The sequence below is a fragment of the Stylophora pistillata genome, chromosome 14, assembly GCF_964205215.1.
Source record: "Stylophora pistillata chromosome 14, jaStyPist1.2, whole genome shotgun sequence".
Classification (NCBI taxonomy): domain Eukaryota; kingdom Metazoa; phylum Cnidaria; class Anthozoa; order Scleractinia; family Pocilloporidae; genus Stylophora; species Stylophora pistillata.
In genome coordinates this window covers 20,095,257-20,113,958 of record NC_142532.1, presented here as the reverse complement: position 1 = coordinate 20,113,958, position 18,702 = coordinate 20,095,257, and the positions used below count along the sequence as shown (strand labels likewise).

The 18,702-nt window shown below is 37.5% G+C and overlaps 2 protein-coding genes across 4 annotated transcripts in view; one reads left to right on the top strand and one right to left on the bottom strand.

Annotated features, from left to right (window-relative positions):
• The window catches only part of LOC111336497 (SUMO-activating enzyme subunit 1), a 6,788-nt gene extending 1,912 nt beyond the window's left edge, over positions 1–4,876 (bottom strand). Inside the window, exons 1-7 of the mRNA XM_088744434.1 lie at positions 4,654–4,876; positions 4,290–4,461; positions 3,563–3,709; positions 2,169–2,278; positions 1,121–1,232; positions 713–815; positions 406–550 (exon numbers count right to left, since the gene is read on the bottom strand). Coding sequence (XP_088600560.1) covers positions 406–550; positions 713–815; positions 1,121–1,232; positions 2,169–2,278; positions 3,563–3,709; positions 4,290–4,461; positions 4,654–4,745 — 881 coding nt within the window. The 5' untranslated portion in view covers positions 4,746–4,876. The remainder of the gene's footprint in view (positions 1–405; positions 551–712; positions 816–1,120; positions 1,233–2,168; positions 2,279–3,562; positions 3,710–4,289; positions 4,462–4,653) is intronic.
• The window catches only part of LOC111336499 (uncharacterized), a 22,013-nt gene extending 3,311 nt beyond the window's left edge, over positions 1–18,702 (top strand). Inside the window, exons 1-18 of one of the 3 annotated variants that reach the window (XM_088744425.1) lie at positions 4,905–5,064; positions 5,184–5,275; positions 6,131–6,318; positions 7,042–7,115; positions 8,290–8,408; positions 9,069–9,133; positions 9,311–9,402; positions 9,778–9,877; positions 10,453–10,518; positions 10,959–11,058; positions 12,321–12,446; positions 12,731–12,860; positions 13,464–13,626; positions 13,891–13,932; positions 14,871–15,107; positions 15,995–16,124; positions 17,808–17,909; positions 18,268–18,702. In XM_088744425.1, coding sequence (XP_088600551.1) covers positions 5,039–5,064; positions 5,184–5,275; positions 6,131–6,318; positions 7,042–7,115; positions 8,290–8,408; positions 9,069–9,133; positions 9,311–9,402; positions 9,778–9,877; positions 10,453–10,518; positions 10,959–11,058; positions 12,321–12,446; positions 12,731–12,860; positions 13,464–13,626; positions 13,891–13,932; positions 14,871–15,107; positions 15,995–16,124; positions 17,808–17,909; positions 18,268–18,566 — 2,151 coding nt within the window. In that variant the 5' untranslated portion in view covers positions 4,905–5,038 and the 3' untranslated portion in view covers positions 18,567–18,702. Of the gene's footprint in view, positions 1–4,904; positions 5,065–5,183; positions 5,276–6,130; positions 6,319–7,041; positions 7,116–8,289; positions 8,409–9,068; positions 9,134–9,310; positions 9,403–9,777; positions 9,878–10,452; positions 10,519–10,958; positions 11,059–12,320; positions 12,447–12,730; positions 12,861–13,463; positions 13,627–13,890; positions 13,933–14,870; positions 15,108–15,994; positions 16,125–17,807; positions 17,910–18,267 lie in introns of those variants that run through there. The other 2 variants (XM_088744426.1, XM_088744428.1) reach the window with 2 other exon arrangements.

Genomic DNA, 18,702 nt, shown 5'->3' with positions numbered 1-18,702 from the left:
AACACGGATTTTGAGTCGTTCGCATGGTTGATTTCCTATTCTGTTGTTCCGAGGCATCATTTTCCTTGCCGCTTTTCTTTTACAGAACAACCTCCAAAAATTTGGTACACCCTTAAAATTTTCAAAAATTAATTTTCTCCTTTCAACCTTTGGAAATAGGAAAGTGCCTTCAACGAAAACAGAGTTCCTCAGTTTTAAAGGTCAGCCCTTATTATTTTCCGCAAAATTTTAGACCTAGGACACTTGAGCCCGTGTTGTTGACCACATAGCCCCTGACGCAGCATTTCATTATTCAGCTCTGTCCCCTTAAGGTAGAATTCGGATTCACGTCTAGGATAACAAATATGTTTGGGGAGAAAAATCATGACACAATATACACAAAAAGCTACCACTGAACACACTCACGAAGCAAATTCCTCTGGAAGAAGCGTCACATCGAGGTTCAGTTCCTTCATTATTTCATCCCTTAGTATTAACAATTTCTCTTTGTCCTCGCAACTTGTGGAAGTCTGTGGGAGTTGGCCATATTGGCTGCGAAATCTTAGAAGAACTGTACAGTAAAGTCAAGATCAAATAAATTAACTATACATATGATGAAGGTCAGCAAAGATAAGAATTTTCTTCTGACAGGCCAGTGAGTAAGCAAAGTAGATTTTTCCACCATAACAAAATTAAACTCAATCAATGAGAAGCTTTTATAACTTTCACATACCTTTCATCGTAAAATATACAGAAGGTAATCTTTTCAAAATCTTTACAGGTCTGTCATCTAGTTTGCATGACAATGCAGCTTTCAATCTGTAGAATTCTGCAAACTAAACAACTTAACATAAACACTTATCGCATTATATAGAATTAAAATAATACACATAACATAAATTTAAAAAATTTATCAAAGAACAAAACAAAGTCCAATGCAGTTTCAGCTGTCACCCTATTGATATTTTTATTGGCAGTTTGACTGTAAAAAGTTCCCTCAATAATTATTATTCTTCTAGATCTCCTCACTTGTTACCTGAAGGCAAGTTTTTTAAATGTCCTGTGAGTTACGCCCAATTAAATTCTAATTACTCAAGACATTTTCCTCAGTAATAAACAACTTTTAAAAGAGATTCATTACCTTTTGAACTATGGTGGTTTCACTAGCATCGACTTTTCTACGTTTTGCTTCTGGTTCGCCATCAGAGCCTGAGTTATTCTTTTCTGGTGCCTTAACAACCTTTGGTTTCTCTCTGAAAGACATGAGTTCATTGGAAATATACTGCCATGTTAAAAAACCCGAGCCCCAGATGGGACTTGAACCCATGACCCTCCGTGATCTAGTCGGATGCTCTAACCACTGAGCTACTGGAGACTCTATGGTGAGCAAGGGTCAATTTGTGGGCCTCGACTGGAACCGCATCGCGCGGCTACACAGCCAAGTATCGGTAAGCGCCTGTGAAACTCACTATCAGCATCACGCTGTCACATTAAAGCATATCAAGATGCGCCCAACCAACCTCCAAAGTGAGCATGTAGAGATGAAACAATTTTTAGTGTAATAGAAAAAATCCGAGCCCCAGATGGGACTTGAACCCACGACCCTCCGTGATCTAGTCGGATGCTTAGCATCTTGATATGCTTTAATGTGACAGTGTGATGCTGTTAGTGAGTTTCACAGGTGCTAACCAATACTTGGCTGTGTAGCCGCGCAATGCGGTTCCAGTCGAGGCCCACAAATTGACCCTTGCTCACCATAGAGTCTCCAGTAGCTCAGTGGTTAGAGCATCCGACTAGATCACAGAGGGTCGTGGGTTCAAGTCCCATCTGGGGCTCGGATTTTTCTATTACACTAAAAATTGTTTCATCTCTACATGTTAAAAAAACAACATACAAAGATTAAAAGGTACCACTAATTTATCTGAGTTGTAAATGCAGAGTGTACTGACCAAAAAGAGGCTCCAGATATCATCTGTGCAAGTCTACATGGAAGTCTTCATCTTCTGAACTACAGTTTTTCCTTTACACCCCTAAGCAACTTCTCCTAAGAATTTAGTTGCCAGCAGCTTTTTTTTGCCAAGATAAAAAAAATTATTGCAGCTTGGAGCCCTGTGCTGACTGGAATTGATCAAATTGCTGCTAATTTTAATGTTCCTTAAAAGTGTCACAACAAACTTTCATTGACATACTCAACATATTTGTGCTCTCCAAGGTCTGCAAACATATATCCATAGAAGCCAAACACATCAGCTGCAAAGAACTTTACACCACTACCATGACAAACATCATTCATATGAATCTAAGGAACAAAGTGATTCCATTTTTAAATAAAGAAAACAAATAATTCAAACAATATAATTCTTAATCAAAGTAGCATGATAAGGAATTCCATCAAGTAGGAAGCTAGCATCTGGGCTAGCTGTACACGAAACTTAACCCCAAACCACAATACATTGCTTTGTTAAGCAGCATATTCAACTCTTCTCACACATCACTACTGGGACGGATCCAAGATTTAGTTGAGAAGGGTTTGGAAAATTGTCTGAGGTCATGCTCCCCCAGGAGACTTTGAAAATTAGGTCTTTGGAAACATGATTTCCAGCATTTTGAGGGAAAATTTGGGGGGTTTGACTGAACTACCCCCCCCCCCCCCGAACCACCCCTGCACTACATGAATGTAAGTCACCAGCCTCATTAACAATCAGGTTATGAGCTAAAAATTTTTATTAAAAACTGGATCATTGGATAATGCAATTCAAGACTTTTTATTGGCTTAGACATTATGGTATATGAGCCAATATACCATAATCTACAAATATAGTAAGCATACGCATCAGCTTAAAATTAAAAGGGAGCTAAAAAATTTAATAAAAATTAATAATTTAATTTAACATTTTTAATAAAACAATTATTCCACTCGCACTTGTTGGATATGAGATGATTATAGCCAACTCGGCCCTACGCGCCTCGTTGGCTATCTATCATCTCATATCCAATGCGCACTTGTGGAATAATTGTTAAATATTCAACAAATAGATTCCATATTACTGTGCGGCAGTTCGGTAAAAGATCAGAGACCAGGTCAAAATGAGGTAAGAACAAAAAAATTGACACACAAGGTGCAGCTGAGTGAGTCAGTGATGTCCTTATCACATTTTTATGTCCTTGGTGATGTATTATTGAACAGACCCATGCCAACATGGAATCTATTTCTTTTATATAATAAAGAAACTAAAATTTGGTAATTATGACTTCACCTACAAGTCTTTCCTCCGATAGATCACATATAAGAACCAATCAAATTGCTTGTATAATTCAGCTAATTTAAAGATGCGATAGTTTATGAGGAGAAAGCCAATATCAATTAAAAAATTACTTTATTGTAAATCTGCTACTCGTACAAAAGTTAGTATTTCATTTTGTTTAAAACAGTACACTGCCAAACTTCTTATTTTACTCACTAGCCATGAAAAGTGTAAAAAATAGCAAGCAGTGCAGTAGCTAATCAGATTGCAGCACTTGTGATAGTATATTGTCTACTAGTAAGACTAAGAGTGGAGTGTTCCATGCAGAAATTACTTACCAGCTGATCTGCAGAACAGTCTGTGGCTACAACTAAATCAAAATCTCTATAAAACTCATCACTTTTCTTGGAAATATCCTCACTGTCAGCCTTTACTTGTACCATAGGGTTGAGTTGCTGGGCCCTCTGGAGGGAAGACTCCGCACGCTAGATTAAAATCAAGGAAGGAGTTGCATTATCTAAAACCATTGGTATTCTTAAAATTGGTTTGAGAAACTTGGGGTTTTTTACTTCACATTGCAAAAAGTACATGGCTCTAACCCAGGAATTAAATTTCATTGTGTGGTCTGGATGTCCACTTTAAGCTGGTGACATACCTGGCAATTTTATTCACTAATGGTGGCAAATTGGATTACTGCAATCAGCGTTTAAAATAACAGACATCTGGCATGTCAGATATTGGCAATTTTATATGCTGATTGTAGCAATCAGTGAAAATTGCATTTCCTGCACCAGGCACACCTGGAAATTTTTGCTGATCGCCAGGATCAGCATATAAATTTGCCAGGTGTGAAGCCTGCTTAATATAAGGACGGCCCTGAATGGGGACGTTTTTACTGGCAGTGGCTAAGCAGAAATCATCTTCCACTCAGGTTATTGAGATGTCAGACACTGTCAAAGACAAATATACCACATATCTTTCATAATAAGACAACTACCTTTGTGGGAAAAAGCACATCACGTAACCTATGATAAAAAAGAAATATACAGACATGACAAGACTCACGTTCTTTCCTAAATCCTGTCTCTGCACCAGAAACTGTGACAAAAAATCCTGTTCGTTTACAGGATTGGAATCAGCTATTGTCAAGGACTTCACACCTGAAAGCACAAGATTCTTACATATTTCGGCTCCAATACCGCGCATGCCAACGAGCAAAACACGTGAAGCTCTCAGCCTGAAACGAAAAATTCCACAACATAAGACAAAATAGTATAAAAGAGGGTTCACTTGCTGCTCAATCGAGCAAATAAGATTTCTTCTCTGATTTCGAACTCGCACAGATCCAATGGCGAAACATTTCAAATTTCTACTACAAATAAAGGTTCGACTCGAAGAAAAAGCAGACAACAGCTGTTAGGAAACCTACCGTTTCTGAGCATCCAGGCCCCAAAGCCGTATTTGCCTGTCATACAAGGCAGCTTCATCCTCAGTTATTATAGATCCGTTTTGATCATCCATCACGCTTGGATTTTCAACCACCACCGATGTAAACAACGAGAAAAAGAATGCTAAATTTGTCGTCTATCCAATTCGGATTCAAATATGGCGGGAAGAGATAGCGCGAAACAACAACATACTGCGCACTATAGATGCGTGCAATTCACGCATATATTCATGCGGCATCCGCTGAGTTATTGTGCGTACAAAATGGCGGCAGATTCGAGCCGGTAGCAAAGGAAAAACAGCCTGGTTAAACAATGGAATAGTCAGTAGACGTTATCAGAGATTGTCGACGAGATCTTTTTCCTGTAATGATGAGGGTTGTTGCTTTAATCAGGTAACTGACTTCTTCTGAGGGTAAATAGATACACACTGTACTGTAGATCGTAACATTTGTTGTTGTTTGAAACGCACGTGCGCCAGAGAATCACGGCTGCTTTGATTTCTTCTTTCTAGCGGAGGAAAGGACAGCTGTTACAACATGATGCAGTGCGTTCAACAAGGTCACACTATCATTGCACTTGCTAATCTAAAGCCAAGAGGAGATGGTATGTGTGAATATACATCTACAGTGGTAGGGGATTGTTATGAAGAAGAGCTTTGCTCCAGACACCATTTTATTTTTCCCTCCGTCACAACAAACTGTATATAAAATTATACATGTAGATGCCTTTTGAGATTCTAGAGTGACCTAACAATTTGAAAACTGTCTAGTTATCCATCCAGTCGTAGGTACAGCTGCCCCCCACCCTCCCTAGCATCAAAAAAATTCTTGGGATGGTAGGGAAGCTGTATATAGCCTATTCTAGCCAGACTTTTCAATTAATTTTGGTAGCATGAAGTGACTAGGATTTTAGCTACTTGCTCAGGATGAGATACCATTCAATCTCTGATAACCACCCCTCCCCTCCCCTCCCCTCCCCTCCTTAGGTTTCCCTGTCAGTTTGTTGGTATGAAAATGTACTCCTGGGTGAAGATAGGCACTGTGAGAGTAGAGTGTCTTACCCAGGACCCCAATACCATGACCGAGGCGAGGCTCAATCCCAGAGTCCTGGGCTCCTATCAGGAGCACTGGAGTTGAAGTCCTACATGCTTGTCATTCTACCAGTCCACCTGATATTGGATAGGAAAATCCATCGCCAGATGAGGGAATTTGGCATTAAATTGCATGTGAAAACTGATATCAGTTTTCAAGTGCAATTAATGCAGAATTCACAAGTCAGGTAATAGACTTTTCTTGAATCGCATAATTGAATAATTGAATTTTGTTGTTTGCTTTTATCCTGAGCACAAAACAAGAGATGCAAAACAATATCACTTAGCCTCATTTTCAACTTTCAATTCCACACTTAATATTTTATTTAATTATGCAATCCTATTTTGTAACTGTTAAATTACACCAGCGGATGAACTGGACAGCTACATGTACCAGACTGTGGGTCACAATGCGATAGACCTGTATGCACAAGCCATGGACTTGCCTCTCTATCGAGGAACAATAGAGGGATCTTCAGTGGATCAAGGAAAAGTGTACACAGAAAGTCAAGGAGATGAAGTTGAAGACCTGTATAAACTTCTTAAGAATATAAAGGTATTTTTGTGCTGTCAATTTGTACCATTTTTGCTTGAGCATGATTGGGAAATATGCCATGGCTTTATAGGACACAAACTTACAGGGCAAATGGAGCATTTAAACCCTTTGACTTCCATGAATGATCAAGACAGAATTTCTCCTTACAATATTAATAAATATCAAGCAGACAAGTGATGAGAATAAAGAGAAGCATCAATAAGGGGATTATTAGTTGATCCAGTACCAAATTCTTAGAACTTACATAATAAGAATTGTATGGCAGACAGAAAGGAGAATTACGAATGAGATCTCAGGTTTGAAAGGATTAACATAAGTAGCAAAATAAGATACAAACCATTTCAACATACACCTAATGCCTCATATGATCCATGTGTGTGTGTTTCAGTTCACATGTTATATAAAAATCTGTTTAAGAACCAAGTAGCCTGTCATGCTGGTGCTTAGCTCTGCTCCCCGTAACATGAAGCGACTGGGAGTATTTCTACTCCCCCCTGGATGGGGTGCTAGTCTGTCACAGGGTCCCTGGCCAGGGCTCAAACCTGGACCACTCAATTCGGAGTCAAGCGTACTAACCATGAGGCCACCGCGCCTCCACCCATGTTATCTAAGTCATGGCTTTTGTCAGTTATCTCATTTATTCCCTGTATAGGTGGCTCTTTTGTGGTCCAAATATGCTTGGCATTCTTTGACTGTACATGTACCTTAATTTGTTTCTTTCAGGAGAAAATTGAATTTGATGCAGTGTCGACTGGAGCTATTTTGTCTGATTATCAACGAGTTAGAGTGGAGCATGTGTAAGACGACGTATTACATTTTTATTTTTATCTCATTTGTACATTGGTTTTCAGAAGCACTTGAAAAATTCTCCATCAGATACTTTTCCCATTTAGTAGGGGTAACCTTCAGTTTCGTTTGTTCACATTTTGAACCCAAAAAACTCCAGGGTTTGTTTCCTGTCTTAGCCAATCAAATACTGAGATTCACACTCTGGTAGTCACAGGAGTTTTGATTGCCTCACAACTTTGTACACTATATCAGAAATGTTACGCTTGTCTGAATATTTAGTAAATAAACCCCTTCAGGCGGTTGGTATGTTGGCTGATGATGTCCGCAGCGGAGAGATTGTCCAAAAAATGAATATTTGGCCGAGAAGCGAAGCTTCGAGGGGAAATATGAAATTTTGAGGACAATCTCTCAGCCAAGGACATTATCAGCCGACATACCAGCAAGCCAGAACGGGGTTTATTTATTTTATGACCCTCCTGTTAATTTTCAAATCGCAATTAAACTGTGGGTAAACACAGTAAAAAAGCCAGTGGTGATCTGATGGTGAATGCGCGTGATTGACGCGAGCAAGCAAAAAAAAAAATGAGTTTGGTTTCCTTCCAGGTAAATAGGAGAACAGAAAAGATGAAACTCTTGTGTTGACTATGTTTCTTTTTCGTGGAAATAATCGAAGGACCAATATCGACGCGGACGGGGGTTATTGCGTGATAACTGTCCTGTGATTTTGCGCCACGTGACATAAAGTAACCAATAAAATCACACCAAAATTAATGGGTTATAATGGGTTTTATGTATTGAAATAAAAGGAATTATTGAATGTGTTTGTATTGTAAACGAAAGTAAGGATTCTTTGTCTTGCGAGTCAGTTTAAGTAAACCCTTAACTCCAAGATCTGATTTCTAGTTCTCCCCTCCAGATGCTACACATTTCCTTGTAAATTGGTGTCAAGAATTTGGTGTTAAATGAAGATAACAAATTCTACATGATAAGTTTGTGTATTCTCATTGCCTGTTTGCAGGGTAATGTTTGGATATTATAGAGAGAAGTTACATGTTAATCACTTCTGGGAGTTAAACTTCACCAAGATGATGATCCCTATCTTAGCTTTACAACTTGTGAATTTATAATTACCAGTAACCATAATTTTAGAATTAGCAAGTTGTTTTATTGTTTCATATTTAGCTGCTCCAGATTGGGATTATCTTCACTGGCTTATCTTTGGCGGCGAGATCAAACAGAATTGCTCGGTGAAATGATTTCCTCTGGAGTTGAAGCCATTTTGATAAAAGTGGCTGCAATGGGTATACACACTTGTCTGTAATTTTCATTCATGTCTCTGTAGCTGAGTGAACACAGCTTATTTTGTATAAAGAATAGGAACACGAAAATCTTGCACTGCATTTGGCCTTTGAAATAAGCTGAGAACAAGAAAACTGTTCATTCATCTCAGAGTCACCTTGAATGAGAAGATATGTTTAAACAAAATTTATACCTCTTGGCTGAAAACTATTCAAAGAAACTTTAAAAATGAGGATTAATGATGGAACCACATTTTCCCCTTAATTTAACCCTGTCACTCCCAAGATCTTGTTGGTAATTCTCCTTGCTGTCTGCTATACAAATCTTATAATGCAAGTTTTGGGAATTTGGTATTGGATCAACTAATAATCCCCTAATTCATATTTTTCTTTATTCTCATCACATGTCTGCTTGATATTGTATTGATATTGTAAGGAGAAATTCTGTCTTGCTCACTCTTAGGAATTAAAGCCTGGGTTAATTACCTAAAATGTTTGACAAACTTGTTTCCTAGTTTTTTCATCACAGCCAAACATGGAATCCCAACTATGCAAGAAGCTAACTGCAATTCCTATTAAAAATTTCAGATCTTTATTAACCTCGTTATTTTTTTCACCAGTCCTTCTTTATTTACATGTTGTTTTTTTAATGGCTGTTTATAGATCTAAGTCCAAAGAGGCATTTGGGACTGCCCATAGCAGATGTGTATTCTCTAATGTGTAACCTGGTGAGCAAAACAATCATCAAATGAATTTAGAACATAATGTATATGGCTTGCCATGTACTTTATAAAATTATATCCTATTAGATGTTTTGGACTGTGTAGTATTACTGAGAATTCATCATGTATTCGTGTGCGGCCAGTAATATCCTCTGTTTATTATATTTTTTACAATTATACTAGAAAGACAAGTATGGTTCAAATGTTTGTGGAGAAGGAGGAGAATATGAAACCTTTACTCTGGATTGTCCTTTGTTTAAGAAGAGAATAGTGATGTAAGTTATAATCCTTGAGTGTATATTAATTTAACCCTACAATGAGGAAGGTGTATTGGCAGTCCCTTATATGAACTTATCAACCTCCCTTTTCCTGAGGCACAAGGTGGTGTTTCTCTATAGATGCTACCTCTTTCCCTGAACATTGGATTTTTGAATACTTACCAAGTGCAAAAAAAGGTGGAGTTCATTATAATAAAAATTAATTAAAAATTCTTCTGAAACTGGTTGGTGAATGAAATTAATATATATAGTTTGCATTTAGTTGAAAAACTTACAATATTGGGAAGAATGGATACCACACTGTCTTTTTGGCTTCAACAGGAATCCTATGTCGTTGCGTGAATTGTTATTTTTTTGTTATTTGCTTACCAGAGAAGAAAGTGAAAGTGTCATTCATTCAGATGATGCCTTTGCTCCTGTGGGCTTCCTGTGCTTCAAGAAAATTCATGTAGAGGATAAAGATGTTGATAAGGTATCAGCTAGTTAACCCTTTAACTCCTCTTTCTGATAAACATGCAACTTCTCTTAACAACACTCATACATTTTTCAGCAAACAAGTGTTGAGAATGGATGGAGTTATCTGCTAGATGGTGTTTTCTCAATAGTTATTTTTCAGTGAATTAACTTTAAATTTTAGTTTTTAAAAGTAAAGGAAATGATTAATACAGAGCGAGATATTCATCAACCAAAGGAGCTTAGAGAATTCTCTAATTCTAATTCTAGAACGATGTTTGAATTAGACTTAGAAAATGTTCTCTTCTTACTTTACACAATTCCTCTGTTCTAACATTTCTTTTTTAAAATGCTGAAATAAAAGATGCATAGTAGCAATCAAAGCAGATCATGAGCAGTCTATTGCAGCAGAAATTTCACACAATGATTGAGCACCCTTTTGTAGTATTTGTAACACAAAGTAATGGAGACGCATTCAATGTAAAACCACCATGTTGTATTCTGCTGTTGTTGACATGCATGCTGAGAAGGTCCTGGATCTAGTCACCAGTACCACACCTCTCAAATTGGTTTTAATTCTTTCCATCTTTCCAGGTTAATTCGGAGTTGGGGCTAAAAAACCACAAATGTGAGGAATTATTTGACAAGTTGCAAATACTGGTAGGACTTTTTCAACTTCCTTTTCCAAACAGTTATCTTTAGCAAATGGAAGAGGCAAATAAACAAACGAAAAAATGCTTTGTCAGTGGGTGGCTCCCACCCTTACCACAGTTGCTAATGGGCCACTTGGCTCATAAACAGATTTAACCTTTTTTTTATGAGCTCACTCTATGATGCTTTTAAGGGTATAAATAGTTACTTTAATTTAATGATGTCAACAGTGTTGACTATTACTTTTTGTGTTCAGAGTGAATATTTAATGAGGCCTGTCAACAGATTTATATAGGCCTGTGTGTAGATGGTGATGTGATAATTACATGTGCAAATGTGAGGTGCTAATTGTGCAACAACTTAGAGTAATTTCTTAGTGCTCCTTTTCTAAATCTTTCAATTTGTAACTATCGTTGTAATTCTCTGATTGGAATCATTATTTCTGTTAGCCAGACAACACAACAGATATAAAAGAAAAGGGAATTGCGGAGAGGCCACTGAATATAAAAATTCCCAAGAGTCAACCAGAGTTAGGGAAAGAACTTCGAGGTAGAATATATCAGTTCTTTGATTACAAGCTCACATGCTAGGTTATAATAATAATAATAATAGTAATAATAATAATAATAATCAGTTTAATTACTCTTTTTGTAGCTTACAGCTAAATTACAAGAGTGGTCAGGATACAAATCATATCTATACAATAACATGAAACATTTAAAGTTCTAAGAATATCTATAATGTAATAAATTTATCGAGACGGTTAGTAAAAGCCATAGCAGGATCATCTCTAAGAGTGTCTGAGCGTAGATTGTATCCACGGGACACAGTTGTGCGATGTGGCAGCAAGTTAGCAAAGACACCAGTGTCCCGAACTCTCTGGATAAACTTCGTGCATGCAGCGGCACGCCAATCAGAGAGAGTGCGAAGACCACACAGCACAAGTGCGTCCCTGTAGTTTACCTGCAGTTGCAGAGTACATTTGAAGGGGTGCCTAGAATAGATGTTTAACTATTCAACCCCTATGAGGGACTTCAAGGGGTTAGTGTAAGTAATCTCCCCTTACATTATCACCTTTGACTCAGATAAAAAGGTCACAAGAATAAAGGAAATGATCACCAACTATTAGGAAGCTCTTGATTGTTAAACAAGTTTTTCTTGTCAGTAATACCATAACTGAGGTGGATCCAGGGGTGGTTTGGGTGGTTCGGTTGAACTCCCTAAATTGTCCCTCAAAGTGCTGGAAATCGTGTTTCCAAAAACCTCATTTTCAAAATCTCCCAGGGCAGCATGCCCTAAGATAATTCCCTGAACCTTCTTTGACTAAATCCTGGATCCGCCCCAGCTTTGGAAAGGTATAGGGAATGGTGTGGAGAATAAAAAATTATATGCACTAACAGAGGGCTGTTAAGAGGTGACTTTTGGTGCATCGTTAACTCCATGGGTTGCACATTAAAATATGGTACATGCCAATTTGGAAGGAGAATGTAACAGTCTATCAGAATGCATGCAGAGCTTTCTTTCATGCACCCCATCATTTACATTTTAACTGTTACAAGTTAACCCTTTAATTCCCAGAGATGGTCAACATCTAACTTCACCCTTTAATATTCATAAATTATCCTGCAAACAGGTTCTGAGAATACTCAGACAAACTTATCAGATTGATGTTCTCATCTTTACCTGACACCAAATTCTTGTAACTAATTTACAAAGAGATGTGTAGCAGCTAGAGGGGAGAATTTACAACCAGATCTGGGAATTTGAAGGGTTGAACAGCTATTATACAACTGTCTCAATATCTTCATCAGGTAGAATCCTCTATAGCAGATGTGGTGACTACATTTGGCTTTCTGGAATATATGGCTCTTGTGATAATGAAGGGAAAAAGTTGGCAATTGAAGATGTAACAAGAAAAGTGTTCCAGAGTCTTAAAGGTGAGGGCAACTGGGTGTCCCAGAGCAGCTCAGATCATTTCAACATTATTTTATCATTAGGTGGCTAAGCCAGCTCTGGTACAGCTGGGGATGTTTGCTAATGGCTTGGAAAGCTTGTTGAAGTCATGTTTCTAGAGCTGTTAACTGTAGACTCTGATGTGCATTTAGCATCGTAAACATAAGTTACTAGAGCCGTCAATCTTAGAGTCTCATAATTATGCATTTAGCATCATAAACATAAGTGATGGTATAGTTATTGAAGTGCCGATTCATCTCCTCTCTAGATACACTCACAAGTCTGAAGGCATCATTGTCTGATGGAATGATGGTTCATCTATTTGTGAAGAACATGGATGACTTTGCCAAAGTTAATTCTGTTTACAAAAGCTTTTTATCAGTGAATCCACCTGCTAGGTAATTTCCATCCAATTGTCTTACAAAGGAATATGACCAAATGTAAATGCCTGTTTTTGGAGGAATTTCCATTGGAGTGTTGACAAAAATTTGGAATTGCTTTTGTTTTTTGTTTTTTTATACTATGCTCTGCAATTGATCCAGAAAATTGCACCATTTTCCAACATATCCAAATCAAAACTTAATCTAAGCAGGACTTGGTCACATGTCCCTACACTTCAGTTTGCTTGTTTTTCCTTTAGTTTGTACTTTGAGATCTCATTGGCTCTGTGGAATAATTTCCTTTGCTCTGTTTGGCTGTTGTGATTACTTTGGTTTTCTAACATAACCAAAATAAAGTGCATGTTCTGTTTGGTCAATTCAGTATCCATCACTTGCCCATGGGTGTATGCTGCTCATGTGAGCAAATGGAAAGAGTAGTTTTCTGCCGATGCGTGTTTTTTCTGGTCAAGTAAGATTTTTAAATGAAAGGGAATTCTTTTGCTAAGATAAGACAGTAACTTGTTGATTTTTGCTAAATCTGATAAGGGAAATGCTAGAACCAATTTGTGGTCAGGAGTGAATCATTGTACTGGTAATTCCAGACCATTTACCATTTTATAGGGCTTGTATTCAGCTTAACTTACCAGAAGATGTCTCCATTCAAGTTGACTGCCTTGTATATGCGGCTGAGGGTGCTAACAATTCTATGCGAGAAGCTATGCATGTTCAGAGCATTTCTCACTGGGCACCAGCAAATATTGGACCTTACAGCCAGGCAACAAAGGTAATTAATCTATAATTACAGCTATGAGGTAGGATTTATGCATGTTGTACTAATATCAAGGTAATTTGGGTTTTATCCACTGAGCTGATAATTTAAATTGGCCATCGTAGAGTTTCAAAGTCAGCTTTAAAACTCTTTATCAGGTGGCCAATTTTCATTCATTCATCAACTAAGTTGATCTAACCAAAGTCACCTTGTTATATTCCCCATGGACGCAGCACCACAGTTTCTTAAGAAACTTGTCTCCTTTATTCGTTTGTATAGTTTGATATCAGCCATATGGGAGATGCAATGGCTGGCAAAATGGTTAGTAACATGCCTGGCTCTACATTGAAAGATATTGCTTGGAGTATAAGAGGAACACGTGAAATGTTCAGCTGTTAGCACATTCTAGGAAATGGATAAGAATTCCAAAAAGCATCTCAATATCATGCTGAATTGCAGTAAATGAATATTTACACAGAGTTGTATTTTGATGTTTCTGTTGCTTAAGACAGCAAATTTTTTTTTAGTGATTTGGGTGGTTATTATTAATAATAGTTCCCTACTGTTCTGGATTGCTGTAGACTTGATGTCTTAGCTTTGTCCCTTACACCCTGACATCAACATACATTTTTTCTATACTGTTCTCTAATACATTTTTTTATGGTACTGACAAAAACAATTTTTTAACAATCAAGAGCCTCTTTACTCAGTAAACATTTCCTTTGTTTCATGGTTAGCTCAATGGTTAGAGCGCTGGAATGTTGTGCGGGAGGTTGAGGTCGATGGTTCGAGCCCTAGCCAGACCAACACTCAAGGTCTTAAAATAACTGAGGAGAATACGCTCCCTTTCTATGATATCAAGAAGTGGATAGACATTCTAGTCTTCTCAAATAAACCGTAGGTCCTGTCTCCTGCATCTATTAATTAATTAATTTGGTTAGGCAGGGGACATTAAAGAACCCACTCACAAGATTACTGTGATGTGGTCTGGCCTGTTTACTGGGAATTGGGGGGGAGGGGGCATCTTCAAATAAGTTTCCTTCGGTTGTTTGTAAACTGCTGATGTAGTCGGGCCAAAGTCCCCCGAAAAGTGTTGTGATGTGCATTTGATCATATGCACATGTTGATTTGCATGATATAAATATTAAATTATTATTATTATTATTATTATTATTATTATTATTATTGTCCTCATGACCTCAATCTGAGACTAAGGAGTGTAATGAGAAATTCTATACCACCCACTCTCTATTCTGCAGGTCAGAGATACCATCTTTATCTCTGGTTCCATTGGTTTGTGGCCGCCAACAATGTCAATGGTGACTGGTGGCATCTCAATGGAGGCACCTCTGTCCCTGCAACACGTTGACAGAATCTTAACAGCACTGAATGTGGCCAAATCGCTACAAAATGTCGTGCATGGATTTTGTTTTCTAACATCATCTGTCTTTGTGCCAGTTGCAAAGAATGCTTGGAGCCATGCATTAAAAGATAAGGTAAAAGGAACCCCAGTTTCTTTTTCTTCCTCGACTATGAGTAGTTCCTTAATTTGTTCCTCTGTTGCACCAGTTCAAAAAAATCTGTGAAAAAAAAAAATTGTAAGCATGCTGTACGGAACTGCAGGAGTGGCCTTACTCCCGCAGTTCTGCTCAATGCTTGCCATCATTCTTATTTTTTTTTTTTTTTCGGACTTCATCAAAAAGGAGGAACTGCTTTTGGTCCAGGGTCAGACTGCATGTTCAAAACTGGGTTAAGATAACCCAGGATTAAGTGTGAAATTTGATTTCAGATCTGAATTAAATCTTTAAAACAAAATCCATCCTAAATTTTTTTTCTACAATCTTGTGATTGGATGCTCTAAAGAGAATAGAGAAAATTATCCCAAACAGACTTTTGAACAAAGTAATTAAAGAAAGCTGCATTAAAGTTTAACCTTGGGTTAGTGCTAATCAGCTTTTAAACAAAAAGCATGGGCTTCGCTAGTCTCCCTTGCAGCCGTTTTTAGTCTCGTCATGCAACGCTCCTCCCCACAAACTGCTTGTGAACAAACAGTTTTCAAATAGTTTGTGGGGAGGAGCGTTGCGTGACGAGACTAAAAATGGCTGCAAGGGAGATTAGGGCTTCGCAAGCTAACCAATAGGTCTGCACCATGACTCTGACAAGTTGCCACCAGAAGCATAGAATTTAGAAGCATCTAAATTCCCTCTACTGTTTTAAAACAGGCTGGGTTTTATGAGGGAATCAATCAGAGGCAAGGATGCATTTGTTGCCCAAATATGGTGGTAGAAGTTCGAGCAGTGTTTTCCTGATATAACATGGTTATGTGAACATACTTTTAACTGACTCTGTACCTTTTTAAAATAAGTTTATTGTTTATTAACAGTGTGAGAGCAACAAGACAGAAAGTGGATCACCAACAGGATTAATGTCGTATATCATTGTGCCTGCATTACCCAAAGGAGCTTTGATTGAATGGCATGTTGTAGCACAGGAAAGTGACCTCCCGCATTTGTGTAAGTTACAAATTAAACTAAATGCACTTTTGGAGTAAGCTTTTGCACACATTATTATTAGGTTTGACTAGGTCTTACATGCTTAGTAAGGGTTTGCAAATTTAAGAAATACAGCCAGGGACTGTTGAATAAATGTAAATTATTACATGACTTGGGAAGTCAGAGGGCCAATAACTAAAATCAACCAATCAAAATGCTCTATTGCCAGTCAATATTCTCTCAGTATTGGACAGGGCACTGTCGCGAATGATACCGCACTTGTGTCCCTTTGAACTTCACTCGTGTAATAAATCTCTTATTAACCAAGCTTGCTCGGGACTGTACTGGAAGAATATCGGCCCTCGGTCTTTTTTGTATGGACCTTGCTGCGCTCGGTCCGTACTCTCAAGACCTCGGGCTGATATTCTCTCAGTATGGCCCTCGCACTTGGTTTATAAGGTATATTTAGCTCTTTTTAACTCCCAAGATAAGATTGTTAATTCTCTCCTCTACCTGTAACACATTTCCTTCTAACTTAGTTGGCAGAATTTGGTGTTCAATCAAGACAACTTCTACCAGATAATTTTAAGTATTCTCATTACCTGTTTGCTGGATAATGTATGATTATTAAAGGGAGCAGTTACATGTTAATCAATTCTGGGAATGAAAGGGTTTTTAGCAGGAGGCAGTGTGGTTTCCTTGAGTTCAACTCCTTGGCTGTACTTTGTAGATACCCATCTGGTCTGCCTCCTGTTAATTAGAATTTTTAAACACGGTTTATCCATTCATTCAAGAATTCATTTATTTGTACTGGCCCTAAACTGCTATATTAAGTCCCATCTGTGGTGTGGTCAATTCAGTATACTTTAATTTGTACATACATACATACATACATCATACATATACATACATACATACATACATACATACATACATACATACATACATACATACATACATACATACATACATACATACATTACATACATTACATACATTACATACATTACATACATTACATACATACATACATTACATACATTACATACATACATACATTACATACATTGCATACATACATACATACATACATTACATACATTACATACATACATTACATACATTACATACATACATACATACATTACATACATTACATACATACATACATACATACATTACATACATACATTACATACATTACATACATACATACATACATACATTACATACATTACATACATACATACATACATACATACATACATTACATACATTACATACATTACATACATACATACATACATACATACATACATACATACATACATACAAATAGTTCAGGCCATCATAATTTATTGAAGAATTCTTTGCAGTAAGTATAGAGTTTCTTAATCTGTAAAACCAAATTCTGTTGTCTAATTTAGTGGGCAATACATAGCAGTGATCATGGAAGATGACTGTTTGGATCTTGTAGCTGTTGCGTTTGTGTTGTGTTTTCATTTTAAATGAGATACAAAGCTGAGGGCAAAGGAAAAACACGCAGTTGATCAAGAAGTTATCAGGAGAAGAATTTTTTTGTATGTCTGGTGCATCCTTTTAAATTTGTGAATACATTAATTTCAGAAGCACTTAACAATTATCAAATGAATACATACTTATTAATAAATAAATTATATGACTTGAATGTTCTCTCCAATGCAGATAACTCAACATTGGCTGATAGGGGAAGTTTCAGTGTCCATGTACAAAGCATTGCTGTCAAAGGGAATATCAACAGCAGCTTTGCTGTTAATATAGCAGTTGGTAAGTTTGCAACACAACTGATCAGGTCACTGATTTCAGAAATTCTGGCTATAACAAATTGGATGTATTATTGTTTGACTTGGGGTATAGATTTTAACAAATGGTAAACACCACAGCACACACTATTGAGTTATGGATGCATGCAGGAGGTTGCCAGAAACAAAAGAAGTATCATTGAAGAGTTGTGCAAGGTGATAGCCAAGAGCAACTCTAGCTTCTTGAGTGCTTAGCAAACTTCCCTCTAAAATGTAGCTCTGGTTGTCACAATTTGGCCAAGAATTCTGGAAAATTCTCTGATCTCTAATTAATGCCCCAAAAACACCCTTTTTCCTCACAAATTGTCCTTTGCACATTACAGAGAGCACATCAACTAATTTTACCCTGGAAGAAGTCATGGTGACATTCATTAGTGAGATAAAATGCTACACTTCACAGCACGACTTCAGCCTTTCTCATCTGATGTACTTGAGAATATTTTACGTCAAAGGTATTATGGACCATTGGAATGCACAGGACTTTATTCATAGGAGTTTGGAGAGGAATACACTTTTGGTTCCTACCTTTTCTCTGATACCTGTGGATGCTCTCGAAAAGAACACAGTGATGCTTTTCTGTTGTTTCCTACAAAAAGCAGAAAATGAGTCTCTAGTGGACTGATGGTGACGAGAGGCTAGACTCAGTTGCAGATCTAGAGAAAGGGTGACAGAAGTCTGAACCTCACCCCCCCCATCCCCCAGACCTATGGATTTTTACTTCTTGTCTGACACCAATTCACATGAGAAAGGCAAGCGTA